This window comes from Cajanus cajan, chromosome 8, assembly GCF_000230855.2.
Source record: "Cajanus cajan strain Asha chromosome 8, NIPB_CcT2T_4, whole genome shotgun sequence".
NCBI classification, from domain to species: Eukaryota; Viridiplantae; Streptophyta; class Magnoliopsida; order Fabales; family Fabaceae; genus Cajanus; species Cajanus cajan.
Genome location: NC_138524.1, coordinates 3,953,598 through 3,972,746, shown reverse-complemented (window position 1 = coordinate 3,972,746; position 19,149 = coordinate 3,953,598). Strand labels below are relative to the sequence as shown.

The 19,149-nt window shown below is 29.1% G+C and overlaps 2 protein-coding genes and 1 non-coding gene across 4 annotated transcripts; 2 read left to right on the top strand and 1 right to left on the bottom strand.

Moving 5' to 3' along the window:
- The first annotated feature begins 12,310 nt into the window (after nucleotides 1–12,310).
- LOC109818393 (protein MEI2-like 1) lies at nucleotides 12,311–15,447 on the top strand. Its single transcript, XM_029268834.2, has 4 exons — nucleotides 12,311–13,042; nucleotides 13,600–13,734; nucleotides 13,817–13,958; nucleotides 14,412–15,447. The coding sequence occupies exons 1-4, from the start codon at nucleotides 12,555–12,557 to the stop codon at nucleotides 14,562–14,564; spliced, it is 918 nt and encodes a 305-aa protein (XP_029124667.2). The 5' UTR covers nucleotides 12,311–12,554; the 3' UTR covers nucleotides 14,565–15,447.
- A 1,544-nt stretch (nucleotides 15,448–16,991) lies between these two features.
- Nucleotides 16,992–17,063, bottom strand: TRNAP-CGG (transfer RNA proline (anticodon CGG)). The gene has a single exon. It is a non-coding gene; the product is annotated as a tRNA-Pro (tRNA).
- An 82-nt stretch (nucleotides 17,064–17,145) lies between these two features.
- Nucleotides 17,146–19,144, top strand: LOC109818385 (RNA-binding CRS1 / YhbY (CRM) domain protein). 2 transcript variants are annotated; one of them, XM_029268832.2, is made up of 3 exons: nucleotides 17,146–17,661; nucleotides 18,426–18,638; nucleotides 18,713–19,144. In XM_029268832.2, the coding sequence occupies exons 1-3, from the start codon at nucleotides 17,185–17,187 to the stop codon at nucleotides 18,779–18,781; spliced, it is 759 nt and encodes a 252-aa protein (XP_029124665.1). In that variant the 5' UTR covers nucleotides 17,146–17,184; the 3' UTR covers nucleotides 18,782–19,144. The 2 variants fall into 2 exon arrangements, with proteins under 2 accessions (XP_029124665.1, XP_020239420.1); XM_020383831.3 differs by having other exon boundaries at nucleotides 17,148–17,661; nucleotides 18,426–18,632.
- The last annotated feature ends 5 nt before the right edge of the window (nucleotides 19,145–19,149 follow it).

Here is a 19,149-nt window from a genome sequence, read left to right as displayed (position 1 = left end):
TTACCAATTTGGCAATTTTCGTCATTTGTCGTAGACCAACCAGATTGCACAGTAACTAAGTTTATTGTTCGGTCCTGTTTCGTAGTGTCTTTTGGATTAGTTTGAGTAAAAAGCTGTCTCATCATAAAACTATATTCTACTTTAGTTTATATCAATTTAAATATTTTACTGTATCAAATTTGACTTTAAAAGTGTTTGGATTAGTCTTGAGTTAAAGTTATCATGATTTTTAAAAGTAACAAATAATTGTTGGATTATGGAGTTAAACACGGAAAAATATTCTGTTTATGAACAGTGAACAAATCACACAAATTAATTTAACATCATATTTTAATTCAAAATCTTAAAATATTCAGTTGCTGGATTTTTTTATTTAAATACTTCTCAACATATTTAATTTTATTTGATGAACTCTAATTCACATTTAAATTCTAACAATAATTACTTTTACATTGACATCACAGTCAATTTGCACTCAATATATATATATATATTTATTTATTTATTTATTTATTTACCAAAGCAATTATGATATTCATTTGATATGATTAAGTGCAGTTCAGAAAGAATTATCCTTTTCTAATATAACTGTACTTTGTTTTCCAATTAATATAGTTATACTTTAAACAAGCACTCAATGTTAAATAAGATTTAAAATATGAAATAATCATAATAAAGAATAGTTCAAAATAAGCTTATAATGTTCTTTTTAAATAAACATTAAAATCCCTTCAAAAATAAAAAATAAACATTGAAATAAAATTGATACACATCCTAACGAAACAAAGTAGAGATAGAGAAATTATGAAGAAACAGTTTCATAAATTCATAACTAAGGTTAGTAACATAATTTCATAAATATGATTATGTATGCATATATAAATTTGTTTTGAATTAAATCAATTTAAAAATGTTTTTATCATTTGGAGCGTTTAATAATTAATCTAGCATTTCATAATATTATAAAGAAAATCTTAACAAATGTCTCAAGTATACTAACTACGAAATCAAGAATAAAAAAATGAAAAGTGTAACATTGAATATTGCTTATATTATTGTAATATAATTTTTCAAAAAAAAAACTATATATTAATGTTTAACTAAATTTTTTAGAGCACTCATTATAAAAGGGTCCTTGAGCTTTTAGAACTAATTTTACGCAACTTAAAATAGTAAGTTTTGTATTTAAAAATACAACATATATTAAAAGTGAATGATTTTTTTTTTAGTTAATTACTCAATTTTATTAATGTTAGGCTAACTAATTATAATTTAACTCAATTTGATCACCAATTTCGTAATCAATACCACGTGAACACGTCATAGTGAATGAGAGGAGCGGAAAGGATGAAAATATGAAATATTATAAGAAGAACAAAACATGTATTAGTTAGAGGATTTGTAGAAAAGAGTTGTGGTGATAATGCAATGTGTAGTGAATAAGACGCTGAGAATGACACAAAGAAAATTTGAAATTTAAATACAAGAAGGTGCAAGAACGTGAAAGTAATTTTTTTTTCCTAAGAAAACATTGTATTATAATAGGTATAAGGTTACCATAAATCCATTTATAAGAGCACAAAATATACAATTGTCATATTACATCACTTCTTATTAAAACTAATTTATATTTAAATAAATATAAAATACAAGTTAATTCGTGTTTCACTGTTTTATATATATATAGACCCAAATAAATGCATTCTTCTCACACTAATTTCTTTATAATTACTTAAAGCTGTATCTCAACTGATATTTCTTTTATAACACAACTTACTTATTATTAAATATATCATACATAATTCACTCACTAATAATAATTAGTCGAAACATGACGTTAAATCTTATTAATATTATATATCCAGCTCAATTTGTCTATGTTAATAATATCTTATATAATTTGAGAAATTAAAATACCTTTTTTTAGCCTCATAAATTAAAGATACTAGTTTGAAAGAGAAGTAAAAGATAAATTTATTATAATAAAAAAATGTATTTAAGAAAAATAAATAATATATAATTAATTTTTTTATAAAATAAAAGTTAAACATGTCTTATAAAAATACTAGGGTTAAGCTAGTGATTGGACGGAGAAGGATTGAAATAGTTAAAAACATGTACACCTAGATTCAATCTTCGTTACATGATCTTTATAATTTTTTATTTAAAAAAAATCCTATAAATTATCTAAAGTTGTAAAACGTGGAAGTAGAGTCAGCTATTTATTAGAAGTAGTATGAGTTGTGTTTGGTTTGATATGGAAAGTACTGCAAGTTATTATGCTGATAAGACAAAGTAAAGTACCGTGCATCCCAAAGAGCCGTCGCGTACAACTTCACTTTTCAATCTCAAATCTCAATAGTATTTCATAGTTGATTACTCTGAATTTTCTGCTACCAAAACCATGTAATCATGACGCCTTTCTCATCCATGTTCCACATCACTTCGAAATCAAGATTTACAATAATTTTCTCTGTAAAATAAAATAATATATTAAATACACTAAACCATACGTTTGGAAGTATATAATTAATGTTTACTAAGAGTAGTTTATTAATTCTATATTCAACCATTTTCTATACACATTTCGTTAGCATTTTTTCAATTCAATTATTATATAATATTTTGTGCATTTTTTTTCTTCACAAAATTCTTCTTCGAATATCGATTATCTTAGAAAAATTAACCTTGAAGGATGAAATTGGAAAAAGACATTGCGAAAATCAAAACTAGTTTTCTTGCATAAAAAAGGATCGTGAGAAATAGGGGTGTGAATTTTGGGCGTGAGAGGATGATAATATAAATATCCTATCTTGGGTCTGTGAATGGATCTTCTTCGGCGGAGAGTGAGTCTTGGGTTGGGTTCTCATGTCATGCATTAAATGTTTGTTTACGTAATCATTATCCCACAACTTCCTCTTTCTTTTGCCTTTCCGTCATTTATAAATACTTCCTTACTTCTCTCGTTCTACTGCGTAATACACGGAATACTTTTACAATTCTTGGAAATTTTAAAATAAGAATATTTCCTTCTCATATTTTATAGTTATTTTAAAAAATAGAGATTTTAAAAATATAATTTTTTAAAAATTATTTTTATCATATTTTTTCACAAAATTATTTTGAAAAGATAAATTTAATTTTTTGGAATTAAAAGAAAAATTATATATATGTATAAATCATAATATTTTTTTAAAATAAAAAATATTTATCTTTTTTATATTTCTTCTTTCCCCCTCTCACACTCTCACTCTCTCATTTTACTTATCTCTTTAATACTCTTTCTTTCTTTTACTCTTCTTCTCTTCTTTGGTATTTTTCTCTCTCTCTTTCCTTGTTGTTCTTGTGATTCTTTCTCTCTCTTTCATATCTTTATTTTTCTTTCTCTTTCTTGTATTTTATTATTTATTAATCTTATTAACTTTAATAATAATATTATAATATATTATATATATATATATTTAATAATATTTATTTGTTTGAATTTTGAATATAAATAATTTTTATAAAATTTTAAATAATTTAATATCATATTTATAATAAAATTTAAGTAAATAAATATATAATAAATTTATTTTAATAAATGATACTTTTGTAAAAAAATATTTCTATATCCAGAAATATATTATTGTAATCAAACATGAAAATCTTTAATTTTCAAGAATCATGTATGAATATTCCTAATAACTTTTATGAGTAACCAAACATATTTTAGTTATTCTCATGAATTATGATTCCCAAGATTTATAATTCTAAAAAGATCATAATTTTCGAGATGTGTAATTCTATTTTATCAAATATTTCCTTATTTTCAATTTTAATTTCTCATTAGAAAAAATTAGACACTCCATCTTTTACTAAAAATAATTCAGAAATTTTAAATAATGAAAAATATTTATATATGAGTTTATAACGCTAAAAATATTATATATTGTTTTTAAAAATATATTTTTATAATTATTCTGTATATGACAACTAAAATTAATATGGTTGTAATTTAATTTCATATTATATTTTTTATTTTTATTTTAATTAATACTATTATTTTTAACTATAACACGAAACTAATTAGAGTTATTGATGATAAGAATTAAAAGAACAACAGGAAAAAAGTTAAAAATCTAAAAATTATAATTTTCTTTATAAGGAACAAAACAAGAAAAATTATATTTATAAGAATTTAAAATATATTTAAAGACTATTTATTTTAAAAATAAGGATGAATATAATTATGAAAAAAAAATCTATTCTAATTAATAATAATAAAATATTCTTTTGTGTTGGAAAACTAAGGTTGTGTTTGGATTGAAGGATGGATTTGGGGGAGTGGAAAAGGAAAGATTTGAAGAGAAAGAGATTGGAAATTGAGGTTGTTTGGATTAAGGGAAAGATAGTGAGAATTTTTTACTGGAATAATATTTTTTTAAAAAAAAATTACAAGAATGATCACTGTGGGCTGATGTGGGAAGTGGAACGGCCCGTTCCAAAAGCAGAACGGGCCGTTCTGCTTAAAGAAACAGAGTGCAAATTCTGAATGTGAAACGGCCCGTTCTGCTTAAAGAATTTGCACTCTGTTTCTTTAAGCAGAACGGTCCGTTTTGATTTTGGAACGGGCCGTTCCGCTTCCCACATCAGCCCACATTTTCCCCATACACGAAAAAAAAAAAAATTAAAACCAACTCAGAATTCGGTTCCCCGGGAACCGAATTCTGAGTTGAAAAAACAAAAAAAATTACATTTTGATGCTCAGAATTCGGTTCCCCGGGAACCGAATTCTGAGCTTGAACAGTGAATGATTCTATCTTGGTAAATAATCCTGCACAGTGATCATTCTTGTAATTTTTTTTTTAAAAAATATTATTCCAGTAAAAAATTCAGATAGTGGAAAATGAGTAGAAAATTTGTGAGAATTTGTGTAGAAATTGATTGATGTGATAGATAAAAATAAAAAATTTAATAGATAAATATGTAATTTACACTTTTACTCTTGGATTAAAAATGAGTAGAATATTATTTATTGTAAATAATAATAATTACAATTAAATTATATTAATAGGTATAATTTATTAAAAATAATAAATAATGATAATAATAATAAATATTAAAAAAATAATAAGAATCATAATAAATAATAATGATAGTAATTATAATAAATAATAATAATATTAATAATAATGATAATAATAATACTTATAATAATACATAATAATAACAAAATATATTATGATAATTATATTTTCTAACATTATTTTATTAATGTTTATGAAAGTGTTATTATTTTAATTTTATAAACATGTATTACTTTATTTTTTTTATATTTCCACTTTTTGATGTCAATATTTAAATAATAGAATTTTCTTAATATAAAAAAAATGTACAATAAAATATTTGAAAGTTAATTAATAAATTAAAAAAATTGATAAATCATTGACATAAATTAGAATGAAATGGAGATACATTTGTTATTTGTACATGTAACGACTCGACTGGTCGCTACACACGCCACTGTACACCGGAAACACCAGACAGAAAGAACGAGTATATAAATATAGGATCTAGAATATAAATATATACAAAGTCCCAATCCGACCAGAGTTAGAGTGTGCCAAAACAACCAAACAAAACAAAATACATCATCAACCGCTACACCAAGTAGCTGAAACAATACAACAGTAACTAAGATCAGCTCCGCCTGCCAACTGCAAACTCACCACAAGCCACACACCTATCCCTGCTCTGCTCCCGTACATAGTACGATCATAGCAGTCCAACCACAAGGAAACAACAAAGGGTAAACTAGTATAAAAAGGACAACGTATAGTAAGATTTAAGTAATCAGAAACAACTTCAACTATCAACACATCGTCAGTCTACATCTCATTGTTACACAACAAACCAGCAATTAGCAAATAATGCGTCGTCGCGCATGTCACCTCGGAGATCTCCTACAACAACTCAGTCGTTATGTCCTACAACAACTCAGCCCTTATGGCCTACAACAACTCAACCCTTATGGCCTACAACAACTCAGACCTTATGGCCTACAACAACTCAGCCCTTATGGCCTACATCAACTCAGCCCTTATGGGCTACAACAACTCATATCAACATACAACACAACACAACTTTTACAACTCAACATATCAACTTACAACACAACTCAACTTTTACAACTCAACATATCAACTTACAACACAACACAACTTTACAGCTCAACATATCCACTTACAACAATATACACCTGATACAACTCAACATCAATCAACCAACATTATCTATTAGTCATCACATTATATTCATCCATTTCAAATCAACTCAGCATAAAACAACATAATTCAGTACATAGTAAATTCTCTTCTCCGCGCCCAACGCCCTCATAGTTGCGCCTAGCGCAGTACAACCAGAGAGCACCAGGGGGGCCAGCGTGCCCAGCGCAAGCATGCCTGCGCCCGACGTGACCCAACCCGTGAGCCCAAGGCTCTCACGCGCCTGGCGCAATACCACTTGCGCCTAGCGCCTGCCAGGCAGAGACTCTAAGGAGTCTCATGCGCCCGACGGGGACAAACCTGCGCCCAGCGCAGGGAAGGCAGAGACCTCCCCTTGGTCTCGCGACCAGCGCAATTCAAATTGCGCCCAACACCCACAAGACAAAGACTCCCAAGGAGTCTCACGCCCAGCGCGACAAGGGTCGCGCTCAGCGTAGAGTCAGGAACCCAAAATCATGCTACAACTGGTATCGCGCCCAGCGCGGTCCAAGCCACGTCCAGCGCGGGCCAGCCAGAGACCCACATTCTCAAGCGCGCCCAGCGCACTCATCATTGCGCCCAGCGAGCTTGGCCAAATGGGGTCTCCTGGTGGCCACGCGTTCAGCGCGATGAACAGTGCTCAGCGCGAAGCTCAGCAGCAACCTTACCAAGTTCAAAAATTTGCCCAAACCTGCAAAAATCCACAGAAACTCCACATGCAACCCAATCAAAATGCCACATTTTCATCAATCATCTCAGAAACACCATCTTTTTCAACATGCAACCACAATTTCATCAAAACCCCGAAATTTATCAAAAACTTCGAAGACCCCAAAACCCCATTTTTCAACAATCTCAGCTCGAAATTCAACAATCATCAACCAACAAATGAGTTATGGACTCAATCACAGCCAAACACAACGAAAATAACCAGCTTCCCTTACCTCGGGCAAGATTTCGAGCTTCCGGGAAGAGAAACGAAAAACGGAGAGGAAGAGAGTTGGAGAAGAAGATGAAGGAAGAGGCTCCGCACGTTTTCAACCAGATATCCAACCTTCAATCAGCACCTACACACCCCGAGAGTTTCAGAAAATTTGGGTCCCATGTAAGAAAGTGAGAGTGAACAAGAAAATAAGAGAGTGTCCGGGGAAGAAAGAAAAAAAGGAATAGAAAGGGGTCTCACAGTACAAGTTAATTTTTACCAATTAAAAAATTAAGAAATTTTTAATATTACAATGTAAATGGGTAATAACATATTTGTAAAATGAAACAGAAAATACAATTCAGTCATCAATTAAGTAAATAATAATTAAATATAACATAAAATAATAGAAATGAAAAATGTTGCAACTAAATAAAACATATTTAAATTACAATAATAAAAAAGAAAATAAGATAACATATTTTTGCATTTTTACACATAACAGCCAATTTGGAATGACTCGTTTTCAACTAGGGTTTTTAAGCCAATTTAGTAGTTTGGAACGACCCGTTTCAGTTTGGGAACGACCCGTTCTAGGCTACTAAATTACCCTTATTTTAGTAGCTTGGAACGACTCGTTCCAATTTTAGAACGGCTCGTTCTGGGCTACTAACTACGTTACATGACTGGAAGCAAAAATATGCCACCATAATCGATTATGTATGACACATAATTGATTATGGGCTGACATAATCGATTATGCCTCAGTATAATCGATTATGGCAGCCCATAATCGATTATGTGCCATGCATAATCGATTATGCTGCTGGAGTATTATCAGGTTTTTTCATTTCTTACGTGACTTTCATCTTTTTTCTTCATAACTTTGCAAGGAACGGCCATGCGGATTCTCCCGCTTTTCTTCGCTTTTTTTTTCCGGTACAAATCAGCGAAAACAAACGTAAAATTTCTTCACCTTTCATTCATCGTGAACAATAAATCACCTAAAAACAAACAGAGACTAAGTGAAGGACAAAACTTTATGTTATATACGAGGATTAATATTTACATTATATGCATATTTTGTAAGATTGTAAAATGCTAGCAGAGACAACTGTCCCATAATTCTTATCCTAAATTTGATATTGTACTTTGTGCCTTGTTATTGTTTTAAAAAGTACAAATAAATAAAAATAAATAATATAATCAGCATATACAATTCATTATTTAATAATGAAATGATTATAAATATTAGGTAAAGAGTAAAAGAGTTAAAAAAATTGTCAACATTAAAACAACCAATCCTTTTTATTAGTAGTTATTAGTGTGTTTAGAATTTTTTTTAAATTAGGTTTTTAAAATAAATTATAAAATATATATTGACGGAAAAGAAAATTAAAATAAAAGAAAAGAGTGTATAAATTTCCGTCAATATATATTTTAACGATAAAACAAAAAAAAATGTATATTAAAAATATTGTCTATTCTATATAATTACTTATTTATTTTGCAAATTGTAACCATCTCTAATTATTATTTTTTTTAAGACGGTTTTGCTCTTAACTAACTAACTAACTATATATATATATATATATCACTTAATTTTCATATTATAACTTTTATTATTTATAAAAATTATTTTATATTGTTTTAAAAATATAAAACACAGTATGTATAACTAATTGATTGTTATTAAATATAATTGATCAATTTTTATAACAATAATAAATTATTAATATAAATAGTTTTTATATTAAAAAAAATAACTAATGAATCGAATTAGAATGAATTATGAAGGAAAAATATTAGGATTAATGTAAAAAATGTGTTTGGATAACATCGTAAGTTTTTGTTAATCATTATCAGTCAAAAATAATTATATATTTTGATGTTTTGAGGTGTGATATTGAGAGATTTTAGGAGTCAAAAAATTTCAATTTTTTTTTAAATAATTTAAAGAATTTCCCTAAATAGAGATCTAATTTAATTGTGAAAGAAAAAGTTTATAATATATATAATATTTAAATATTAGTTTTTTAATTATATTTTGATAGATAAAAAATTATAAAATGTATTTATGTATCATTATTTCTTAACTAGTACTATCCTCTATTTATCTTTTATTTTTATTTCACTAAATTATTATAATATCAATTATTTATCTCTTATATTTTCTCATTTTAATTTTAGGTGTTCCATCCTTTGATTAGTTAACAATTATTTTCTTATTTAATCGATTATTTTTAATACACATTCATGATTACATGATAAGAAATATTAAATATAATTTATTAAATATTTTATTTTGCTTTTGAGTAAGCATTTAATGATTATAATGTTTTTAACAACGTAAATATTTCCCTTTAATAAACTTTATATTTTCATTTCTTAACTCCATAAAACATAATTGGTTTTGTTAACATTAATTTGAAATAATTAAAACTAGAGAAAAAACTCTAAGTAAGATGTATTTTTTTTTTGTTCTTCTCTAAAGTATCCATTGTCGATAGCAGTGATTAATCTCCTCGCTACATTGGAGACACCTCAAAAGGTGGGATAGCTAGCCCTAAGATTTAACGCGGCTGCATACACAAGGCAGAATTCGAATCCCTAACCTTGCTCAAGCGTGGATCAACCCCTACGGCTGAATCACACCCTTGAGATTTGAGATTTAACTAAGATGTATTTATGATATAAATTTTACTGTCAATAAACGTTTTATAAAATTCTCATACATTTGCCAAGCTCTCTTCCTCATTAACTACACCTTAATTATTTAGTGGGAGTAAAATAGTGTTATAAGCATTTTTATTATATTTTAATAATTGATCAATGGTATATTCTAATGTGAGTCCGTTGTGTTAATTTTCATAAATAAAAAAAATTAAATATTTTATATTATAAAAATATAGGTTAAATATGTTTGTAACCTTTAAACTATGTTTGATTTTCATTTTTATTCTCTAAATAATTTTTTTATTAGTTTTAATTTTAATTTTTTGTCATTTTATTTATTTTTAGTTGTGAACTATTTTCGCTAACATGTTTAATTATGGTGTCAAGGTTTTTTGTTTACAAAAAAATATTTAGAAAATAAAACTAAATAAATTTATTTTGATAAAAAATAAACATCGACCAACATTCCGGACTAAAAGCTTATTTAATTTTTATAAACATTTACTCTTGAATTATGTCCACGAGCATCACATTGCAAAGTAAAAAATATTAAATAAATCATGTATTCAGATATGTGCTTATGAAGAATGAAAAACATATACTTTGTTCAAACTCATTTATTATAGAAAATAATCAAAATATAGGTTATTTATTATTTAATTTATGAAATTGCTTAAAAATATTTAATTGAGTATAAATATAAGTATACATAAAAAAAAACACATTGATTATTAACAATAAGAAACCTTTGATTTCATCTCTTAGATTTATTTGTATCACTCTATTGTTTTTGTTTATAGGAATTTTGCCTTTTAAATGTTTTACTGTCTCAATTTTAATTATTGAGGGTTCTTGTCATTAAATTTGTTCTTTAAAATTAAACGCATGACCAAATTATTTTTTAAAGTTCTTTTTATCATCACACTAACTCAGGAACAAATTAAGTTGGTCAAAATTCAATAAATATATTATTCTAAAAGTAATACATATATTTAAATAAAATTTTACGAACAAGTTGTTAGTAACTAAAAAAATAAAAATAAAAATTCAGTATATATTAGAGATTTTTAAATACAATTAAAATTGTAAGAACACAAAGTTAGAATTCACACTAGAAATTCCTCTAATAAGAAATGGCAGTTATATTTTTTTAATAATTTATTGTTGTTTAATTTTATTAAATTTCATAATTTTTCTTAAATTTTATTTTTTATTTAATAATATTTTTTAATTTAATGTTAAATCAGACGAAAATTTATAATTCTTAATATATTTTAACTAATAAAAAAATATCGAAGAGAATGCGACTATTTTTTTTCCTAATCAATTATTCAAAGTTAATAGATAATTTCATACATTAAAAATGCTTAAGTATATTTATAATATTTCAATTTATGTTAAATTAGTTTTATCTCTCAAATCTAAAATTGACATTTTTATTTTATTTTAATTTCAAAAATGTTATTTTAACCTTTCACAATCACTAATAGCATAATATAATGCAACTTTAATATTATCTCAATTTAACATGATATTTTTTATTAATAAAAATACTAGTAAATAATTTTTTTACCATCAATTTAATAACATATAATTTTTATTTCATAAATTTATTAAAATATTTGAACATGAAATTTAAAATACATGTTTTTAAATTATAAGATTAGAATAAAATAGTTTAAATATATTGTTAATTCTTGTAAAATTAACAAGTTTTGATGTTATTTTTTGTAATTTTTTTTTGTTTTTCATCTTTATAAAATTTATAATTATTATTTTTAGTTTTTATTATTATATAATTATTTTAATTAATTAATTATTTAATTGATCATTTTAAGTATTATTTATAATTTCCAATAATATTTTGTAATTTTTTTAAATATTTAAAATAAATATTATTTATTTATTAAAAATTAAAATAATAATTTTATATTTTAAAAGATTAAATAAAAATATATTTTATAAAAACTAAAATCAAAATTTACTATTTTACAAAGATAAAAATATTTATACAATGACTAAAATTAATCTTTATAAGTTATAGGAAAAAAAAATATTTTTTCAAAGATAAAAAATAAAAATTCGTATACTTTACATCCATTTGAAACATATTTAAACTAAATAAAATTTATTCATATTATAATAAACTAGAGGGGACGAAACACTTAGTGCATCTAATAATTACACATAGACAAATATGGATAGTTATTTGAAAAAAATATAAAAATATATATTTTTTATATTCAAAGAGTATAATCATTCACTAAAAAATAAATATCAAAGGAATAATTACCAAAATATATCTATTTTATATTATGTATAGATGTACAGATTAAAAAAAATATAAGATTTTTTTATATTTAAAAAATATAATCCCTTACTTATAAAAAGTAATGACTAAAAAAATAATTACTAAAAAAAATATATCTCTTTTATAATATGTATAAATTATAATAAATAAAAAATATATTTAAAGGTAATTATAATTGGTGAATAAAAAGAGGAGCAATAATGTGATTGAACGTCCATCCAAGTCTATCTAGCACACTCACTCGTAAACAGTCACTTTGCTATTTTTTCTTTCTCATCGGGAAACCCATATAATCATCACCGATCCTTCAGTTTTGAGCATCATCTTCATTCATTCTCCTCACACACTTCCATTTCTATTATTTCTCTTCTCTCTTACACTATCCCACTCTTCTCCAACCATGCCTTCTCTAAACCCAAAAGCTCAAGAGTTTTTCCCAACCCATCAACACCACAAGCTTCACCCCAACCTCACCCCTCTCCACTTCTACTACTTGTTCTTCTCACGAGAGCTTCACCCTCTCTTCTACCCCACCACAACGCTTCCACTTCCACCACCTTCCACCACCCACCATCTGTTACCACCCGCGGAGGCTCATGCAGTGCAGCAGAATGGTAAAGAGGAAGCCCCGAAATCGAAAGTGTTTAAGGCCTTCATAAGGTGTGACACCACGCGTTCTGAAGGTTTGAGGCTGAAGGGTTATGCGCGGAGAGAGAAGGGAGAGGGGAATGGTCAAAGCAGGAAGAGTGAGTGTTTGAGGAACCGATCATATGATAAACAGTGCTTCAGGGCTTTTCCTAGAAAGAAATGTTGTTACCCTTTGTTGCCTGTTAAGGTTGATGGAGGCGACACCACTGTCATGATCAGAAACATTCCCAGCAAATACACGTATGTAATCTTTTGTCTTAACACCAAACGCCCCTTCACATTCTCCTTTAGTGTCTTTTTTATGTTGAAACGGTGTTAAAGTATGTTATCATCACTGGACTAGGGCATGTTTTCGGTTCAAGTATGAAAATTAAACTGGGATCCCAGTGAGGAGATAATTTCATTGAAGATGGCATGTTTTCTCGACCAAAAATTAGTTCGGTAGATGTTCTATATTATATTCTATATATTAATAACATTTAAAAGATAACGGATGAATTTTTCTTAATTCACAGAAGAAAATACATGAAGTATAAATGAAATAGCTTTTTAAATAACTTAAAAGAATTTAGTTTTTTTTAGAGGGATTTTTTTTTATTTACCAAATTGTAATCTTGTTCACTTGATAATTATAAATTACGGAAAGAATAATATTTATTGTTTTTGTTCCTTATTTCTTTCTGATGCCCTTATTCCTTTGAAGCTTGTGACTGTTTAACTGCTTGGGAATTTGTAAAGTCTTGCTCATAGTTTATTTAAAAATCTTTTTTTTTTCTGGGTCTCTGTGTCTGACACAGACGAAATATGCTGGTGGACTTCCTTGACAATCATTGTTTGCAAGTGAATTTACGAGACAAAGAGGCTAGCAAGGAGAAAGGGGAAGAACCAAGTGCTTTGGCGTTTGATTTTGTTTACTTGCCTATTGATTTCAAGTACGTCACATTCTTTGTATTTAGTTGTTTTTTTTTTTGTGTGTGTATTGGTGTTTACAGTGGTGATTATGATTTTTTGCAGAAGTGGGTTGAACAAGGGTTACGCGTTTGTGAACTTCACCAAACCCCAGGCAGCTTGGAAGTTTCTTTTGACAGCCTCCAATATGAAATGGGACTTGTTCCAGTCCCACAAGATACGTGAAGTGGTTTCTGCACGTTTACAGGTATGGTCACATATAGACATAGAATAGTCTTAATCATTATTCTTTTTTATCAAACCATCACTATTTATATTGTTTAGTTTAATAAATTTTATTATATTAGATACAACCTTGCATTTTAATGGCTGGTTGTAAAGAACTTTTTTAAACTAGTCCCGATATGGCGAAATTGGAGTATCTTTTGCGTAGAGACCTAGATAACAAATTCTTAAGTTTTAACTTTGAGAGATCATAAAGAAAAGTTATTTTGAGTGTCAAGTGGATTAATTTATAACGTCATTATACTTTTCATAATTGACAGGGCATGTCTCATAATCAGTCTCTTATGGATATTAAGAAGGATATTTATTACTAGTATAGAATTAGATATATATTTTGTACCATGTTCGTGTATAAACTTTAAAGTTGCGCTTTGTTGAATAATTGTATGTTAATGTTTATCATTTGATAATATAGGGAAAAGAGAAATTGGAGCAACACTTCGAAACCATGAACTTTCCCTGCGAGTGTGAGGATGTTCTGCCAGTGTGCTTTAGTCCACCGCGAGATGGTGTAATCAAGGGAAACCAAAGGACTGTGGGGAAACTTTTAAGGCGTAAACATGTTTGAAATGCAAGGGGTGTGTGTGTTGGTGACATAGCTTCTAATCCTCATTCCTCGATGATGGTTTCGTTTCTTTATATTAGTTATAGCATGTTTTATTTCTGTTAAGCCATTTAGGTAATGTAGTGCTTGTGACATTGTAAACTTGTTTATGAACGTTGGTGTATGTATGCCAAATGGATCCACAACTAGGTTGGGTGGAGCCTGGCCACTTGATCCTACGATCCAGGTTGTGTGGTGGGGTCCACCTTTCTTGTGGATGGAGGCTCAACTCTCAAGTCCCTTTTGGGGATGGTTCAGTTCAGTCTATGCATATTATATTACTGTTGGTATTCTGATCCTTGTGTTTAATTTGTATGTATGTAGGCCTTTATAGCTTGTACCCTAGGAAAGCTTAACTTTGTTTTTAAGGTCAGGGAATATTAATTAAATGTGTCATGTCGTTTTTGTTTCCATTTCTAGTTATGTCGCTGTTTGTCTCTGCCAAATTTCGAAATTCCTGATACTAGTTTGTGATATCTGGCATCGTTGAGCTTTAGTCAGCGCCTGGAGATATGTATAGCATATACATTATAATCCAAAGTCAAAAGGTCACTGCCAAGTACTTTTAAGATTGTGCTTGTTGGGTCAAAAGATTTTTGCCATTTTGAAGTAATAAGAATTAATGTCGAGTCAAAGGGGTGTTTTGCTCTATCGGAGGTGGGACTGAAATGGTGCAAAGTTGGTCGGATTCAGCTTCTGAACATGGCCGTTTGGAAAGTTGAGCTTGTTTGTCCTCAACTATTGGACCCATGTAGTATCTTTTTTACGTTCATGTTAATGTCTCTCTCTTGGGTAGCAACTGTCAAGTTAATGAAAATTGCATGTAGCGTGAATACTTGAGATATTAGTGGCAAATCCAGCTACCAAATTCGTTGGTTCGAGTGAAAATCTAGTTACGAAATTTCTTTGATTCTAGTAATTCTATTATTATAGATTAAAAAACTTAATTGGAAAAGATGTTATAATATATAGTCTAATTTTCCGATGGATATTGGTTGGTTACCATTGATAAAATAAGTATATATTTAATACTAAATATTAAATTTGTAGATTTATTTTTTTTAGTTTTTCTCTGGAATATTTATCGTTAATAATAGTGATTAATATTCTTGTTACGTTAGAGGTATCTTGAAGGGTGGAAAGATTTAATCTTTTGATATTGTTTAAGCGTTAATTAACTCTTATTGTTGAGCTTGGGATTATATTAAATTTGTAGATGGCTAATACTTTGCATCAATGTACTTCAGAAGGGGAAGATGATTTCTTTGACACCGAAATTACCCGATCCAAATTCTGGCGCTTGTCCAGGGTGGCTGCGATTTAACTACTAGTGACGTCTAAAATCAAAAGAAAAATTAGAAGACTTAATTAAGGGTATTTGGTGACTTAGATTTTTTTTTCTTCATACAATAGAAAAATAAATCCTCATATATCCTAACATGTAGGGGGTTGCGACTGATTCTTTATATTATTTTATTTTTTCATCTAGGAGAAATTTGCTTTCCTTCGTTTTAAAGTATTTTTCTGAAGTGCATTACTCTCCCTCTTATATTTTTTTAATCTTTAAGTTCGTTTGATAATTAAATTCTTGTTTGTTACTTCTTTAAGCTATATCGTATATAATTTATTTTTTCTTGAAACTAAACTAAAAATTTTAAGCATAATCATAAAATGTGAACATGTAATTAATTGAGTATTCTGCTCATACCCAGTTGTGACTTAGATGCAATTATTAGATTTAGAATTTCTTCGCTAGCAGATAATATGTGAATTCAACAATAAATCCTTGAGACTTTGTCGGAGTCGGTGCTGTTCCTAAGCTATGCAAGTAGAGCTGGTAAATTTGGCTCTAGTCGATGGCCTAGTCGGACTTTCAAATATTAGGTTCGAAAAATTTGACTTGGCCTTAGATGGACTTTAAAGTGTTATCCCGAAGTCTATTAGATGTATTTGACACATTATTATTATTATTATAAAAGTAAAGAAATATAAATAGGTTGATTTGATTCAATTTGATAGATCAAACTGAACAAAAAACAAAAACGATCCTTAAAAAAATTGGATTGTCAAATTAAATAACTCATTCGAAAAATATTCAGAAGAGGCGTAAATTTTCTTTGATCAAAACTATTTTCTCTACCAAAAAAACATAAAGAGAGTAAATTGTTAAAAATAAACACAATTTTTAAAATAAATGATAGTATATAATTAAAAGGTGAGAGTGGTTTAGTGAAATAAATGATAAAAGGAGGCTAGGAAAAAAGACACATACCACATCTTTATTAATTTTGAAATAAAATAATAAAAGAAATGACTAAAATATAATTAAAAGGTGTGAGTGGTTTAGTGAGATTTATGATAAAATGTAAAATAATAATTAATAAAAACATTGGGGTGTTGCGAGAATCGAACTCGCGACCTCTCGCACCCGAAGCGAGAATCATACCTCTAGACCAAACACCCATTTTGTGAACAATAAATTCAGAGTTTTTATAAAAATTGTATTTTCTGGTGTACTATATTTCCATTTGTGTACAAAATCCAAATCAATAGACATTTGTTTCAATAGTTCATCCAAACTGAAATGGCGGCAGTGGCATCCTCTCATCTAATGCTTGTTCTTCGTTCACAACCATCGCCTTCTTCTTCTTTCTTTTCCTTTCTCAAACCCCTTTTCTTTTCCTCTGCCAATACACCCATTCGACACATCCACGTTCCACCGCTTCGAAAATCTCTCTTCTCCACCTCTTCCTCTTCCTCTTCCCTTGTTGTTTCTCAAGGTGGCGAAGTAACAGAGATTGTGGATGATGAATTGGAAACCCCAAGGGGAGATTTTGAAGATACCCAATTGGATTCAAGTTTGTCGCCGTTGGAGAGAAAGAGGGAGGAGAGGCTGAAGCTGGAGGTGCCGAGTCTCACTGTGAAAGAAAGGAAAGAGCTTGCGTCTTATGCTCACAGTTTGGGGGATAAACTCAAGACCCAGTTGGTGGGTAAGTCTGGAGTTACCTCCAACGTTGCCACTTCTTTCATTGAGACCCTTGAAGCCAACGAGCTTCTCAAGGTACCAATCAATTACCTCAATTTTTATCTTCCACTGTTCATAATGTTTCCGCGTATTGTGTTCTGAAAAAAAAAAAAATATCGGTTTTGCTGTGGTTGTTGTTTGTGTTTGATGAATTTTGCTAATACTTGGAAAAAGGAACTTGTTTGTTTACTGCTTCTTTTTTCCTTGGCCAGTGTAAGTTTGGTTGGTGTTTTTATAATTTGGCATGTTTCCAGACATTTTGTCAGATTTTTTCTCTTCGATTTCTTGCTTAATTGGTTCACTGTTTCTCAATGTAGCTTTATTGTACATGCTTTTATGTTGTGATTTAGGACGGTTGGACTTTTGAACCAGTTGTTGATGGTAGTAGTTGAGTTGTTCTTGCTTGTAAGTTATTGCTGATTACGCCTTTGTAATTTTGCACAGCTTCTTTAGGATCTGCTTGGCTGATTGTTACTTGAATGATTTTCATAAACTTCAATGTTTTACTTAAATTGGTCCAAGTATCTGGTGGCTGGGGGGGGGGGGGTTGATTTACTTTGCATGCCTAGAAAACAAAATGCGAGATTCACTGATGTCTGGGTGGATTTTATCTTGACTTAGTCAGCAAATTAGGCTGTTGTAGGCTTGAGACTGTAGTGAGTCATCTTTTAGCCCACATAATGTGTCTACGATTGTGTTCATCTTCTGTTTCCCCTCTTGCTTTGTAACTAGTAAAATGCAAAAGTTTTAAGTTTTTCAAAATCTTGGATCCTGATTTTCAATCTGGATGGTATTTACAGATTAAAATACATAGGAGCTGTCCAGGCGAGTTAGATGATGTGGTGAAGCAGTTGGAAGAAGCAACCGGTTCAGTGGCTGTCGGTCAGATCGGTCGAACGGTGATTATATTCAAGCCCAGTCTCTCCAAATTGAAGGCAGAAGAAAAGAAGAAACAAGCTCGTAACCTTATTCTGAAAAAACAACTAAAACCAAGACTGGTAAACAAGGTAAAGGTTGTGCATTTATGTTGTGCATAAGCTATCCTGCTCTATTGCTACTTTTCCCTAATGCTCTCGTGAAACTGCAGAGTAAGGAACAAGTACCCAAATTATCGCGGCCTGGTTCATCATGGAAAGGAAGAAACCGTAGGTCATAAACATATTGTAATAGTGTCGAGTTTTGTCCTGGTGCTTGGTCTGAGCGAGCTTGAGGCTTTCCTTGTATAAAACCAATGGTCAAGGAGCTGGACATTTTATTGGTAAAAGAAAGTTCAGTTAAATTAAAGCTCATTTTGGATCAAAGAACGCTTGCATACGGTGATAGGATGTGTTTGTGACCACAGCGAGAGAATGCTACAGATCTTTAACCAAGTTTGGTTAGGATTGTGGAAAGACAAAATCAGTAGATTCTATTATGATAAACATATTGTATTTGCAATTATTACTTGATCTATTGAACATATTGTATTGGCAAATATAATAATCCCTTGATTAATCAACCACATTTGCTTGCAAAATTATTCTT